The sequence below is a fragment of the Mandrillus leucophaeus genome, unplaced genomic scaffold (genome assembly GCF_000951045.1).
Source record: "Mandrillus leucophaeus isolate KB7577 unplaced genomic scaffold, Mleu.le_1.0 Scaffold899, whole genome shotgun sequence".
NCBI lineage: Eukaryota > Metazoa > Chordata > Mammalia > Primates > Cercopithecidae > Mandrillus > Mandrillus leucophaeus.
Genome location: NW_012109796.1, coordinates 333,141 through 336,186, shown reverse-complemented (window position 1 = coordinate 336,186; position 3,046 = coordinate 333,141). Strand labels below are relative to the sequence as shown.

The window sequence follows — 3,046 nt, the reverse complement described above, 5'->3', positions numbered from 1 at the left end:
CCTCCCGGGTTTACGCCATTCTCCTGCCTCAGCCTCCCGAGTAGCTGGGACTACAGGCGCCCGCCACTTTGCCCGGCTAGTTTTTTGTATTTTTTAGTAGAGACGGAGTTTCACCATGTTAGCCAGGATGGTCTCCATCTCCTGACCTCGTGATCCGCCCATCTCGGCCTCCCAAAGTGCTGGGATTACAGGCTTGAGTCACCGCGCCCGGCTACCTGCCCTTTATGACCCGAATAGAGTCCCCAAAGTGTCCAGCCTGGAAGGGCCATCTTGTTCATCTCCCTCCACTGCCATTTCCTCAACTTCATAGGTGGAAAGTGGACGTAAAAGGAAGCCTGAGTTCACTCAGGAAGCCAGGGCAGTGAACTCTCCCAGGCCAGTGACGCCCACGACATGTTCCAGAGCCTGCCCCCCAAAACCCCTTCCCAATGAAAGGTGGACAGAAATGGGGATAGCCCTAGCTTTCCATCCCAAGTCCTCCCAATCACGCACCAACAAATGCCAGGTGAGCATGAGTGTCTTTGGAGGTATGGCTTTGTGCCACTGTTTTGGCTAATTTCCTCACTGGTTGGCATTTAGGAACATTCTATCTCCTGGTTGACCTTCTTGGCAACACCTCATCGGAGGTTTAACCAAAGAGGTCCACAGGCACTGTTTCCACAGGCCTAGGGAGGCAGCTGGTCTGGGCCCTCACCTGGCCTGCTTGAAATTCTCTGAAGTCCCCTCCAAGGTGAGAGGGAGGCAGCACCACACTGATGTGCGCCTGGCAAGGTGGACAGGGCAAGTGCAGGACTGGGTGCCAGAGCGTGGAGATGGAGCCATTGAGAAGAGGACTCATGGAGATGGACGGGCTTGAGGACACCTGGAGATGAGGCAGGGTCTTCACCTACCACTATTTCTTGAGAAGAAAGGGCAGGCTGAGATACCGGTTGCACAAAATCTTAACTGAAGAGCCTCCCACTCCTTGGATCTGTCTCCCTTGCATTTTTTTTTTTTCTGATTTGTTCTTGAACTCCGGTTCTGGTGCTGTTGAGGTTCAGCTTTTGACTCCTATGGTGGCTGCCACTGGGCAGGAGGGAAGTGATCTAATTCCCAGCAAGGGAGTGCAGACATGGTCAGGAGGTCCCCCTTGGACAGGGTGGCTCGTTTGGGGTTTTTAATGGTGGAAAAGCAGTGTGTGAAGGACACTGGCTACTAGGTCCCATTGCATGGTCGTCTGGTCATGGTCTGGCAACTTTTGTTCTGCCTGCATCTTCCCCAGCAAGGAGCTGGACAGAAGGACGAACATTTCCCCCAGGCAGCCCCTGCTCTTTGCCTCGAAGCTCACCACCAGGAGACTCACAGCACTTGCTGTGACTGCCTCCCTCTTACGGCTATTTTTATCATTACTCTAAGATTGAAGTAGGGGGTGGGCAAGGGGAGCAACCGGAATGAGCTGCACCAAAGACTCCCCTCACCCACCCACTCTTCCCTTCTGTCCACAGGTGGGCCGCCACCTGGATACGTTCCCCACCGAAGCCGATCGCCAGAGAGCATTAAAAGCCCACCGGGAAGAGTGTGCCGTGCGCCAGGGGACCCTGCGGATGGGCAACTACACCCACCCTTAACCCCTCCCTCCCTGCCATGAGAAGCCATCTTGACAGAATGGAAAATTCCTAGAAGGACTCCCTATCTTGCCCCAACCCTGACATTCCCCCATTTTTATGCGGGTTCTGCTTCAAGGAGCTCAGATTCAAGTCTTAGGTTAATTGGTTTCAGTAAAAGTCCCCCCTTTTAGGTTAGCCAACATTAGTCTCCACTTAGCCCCAGTGACCCTCTCTACCTGGAGCCTCCACCTCCTCCTCTTCCTTCTCCTCCTAGGGCAGGCTCACCCTGCCTCTTCTCAAGCCCTCACCTGCCAAGACAAACCCAAATTACAAGACAATTTTTTAGACTCCAGGCTAAGGGTCGATTCCATGGCTCTGCCCATTACGTGTTAAGAACGACCTGCGTATTTGCTACAGAAAGCATGACAGTGACGTGCTTTGAAAACCCTCATTTTCTATTCCAAACATGAGTTTTAATTGCTGTTTTTGGGATGCCTGATGTCTCATCACGGCAGTATTATCTCTCTGGGACCTCTGACAGCAGGAAGAGCCAATGGTTCATTACTCCAGCCTGCCCCCGCCTCCTCGGTGCTGGGGCCCTGTCAATCAAGCAGGCCAAGATGGACTCCTCCCCCAGGACTGACTTTGGAAGGTCAGCCCCCTCTGGAAAAAGAGAGCCTTCCGGGCGGGCGAGGGGTAGACTACCGAACGCAGGCTGCTGAACTTCTCAGCTGAATTCCTGGGCACTTCCTTACTCGGTCTTTCTGTGTGTTCTTTGGCTTCTCTCTGCAAATTTTATGCTGATCTATTTTAAATTAAAAATGCTATTTATCATCCTCCTTTTGTGTCTTCATTTGAAAACCAGCGAGCAAACCAGCCTCAGAGCCATCAAATGAGGGTGCCACATAGGGACCTCTCAAGTTGGCTAACCTCCAAGACATTCCAACCACGCCTTTTCTGAGGGAGGCAAATTTTCAAGTTTAAATATCATTTCTAATCTGAGGTTTACTTTATTTTATTTATTTATTTTTTTTGAAATGGAGTCTTGCTCTGTTGCCAGGCTGGAGTGCAGGGACGCGATCTCAGCTCACTGCAACCTCTGCCTCCCGGGTTCACGCCATTCTCCTGCCTCAGCCTCCCGAGTTGCTGGGACTACAGGTGCGTGCCAACACACCCAGCTAATTTTTGTATTTTTAGTAGAGACGGGGGTTTCACCATGTTAGCCAGGATGGTCTTGATCTCTTGACCTTGTGATCTGCCCGCACTGGCCTTCCAAAGTGCTGGGATTACAGGCATGAGCCGCCGCGCCCAGCCAAAGATTTCTTTTTTTTTTGTGATGGAGTCTCGCTCTGTCGCCCAGGCTGGATTGCAGCGGCACGATCTTGGCTCACTGCAAGCTCTGCCTCCCGAGTTCACGCCATTCTCCTGCCTCAGCCTCCCGAGTAACTGGGACCACAGGC

General features: G+C 52.5%; 1 protein-coding gene across 2 annotated transcripts in view; it reads left to right on the top strand.

Moving 5' to 3' along the window:
- LOC105531594 (chromosome unknown open reading frame, human C9orf171) overlaps positions 1-2,423 on the top strand; it is a 200,872-nt gene extending 198,449 nt beyond the window's left edge. For both annotated transcript variants that reach the window (XM_011969550.1, XM_011969549.1), the window contains one exon: positions 1,485-2,423. In XM_011969550.1, coding sequence (XP_011824940.1) covers positions 1,485-1,607 — 123 coding nt within the window. In that variant the 3' untranslated portion in view covers positions 1,608-2,423. The remainder of the gene's footprint in view (positions 1-1,484) is intronic.
- Positions 2,424-3,046: the final 623 nt, after the last annotated feature.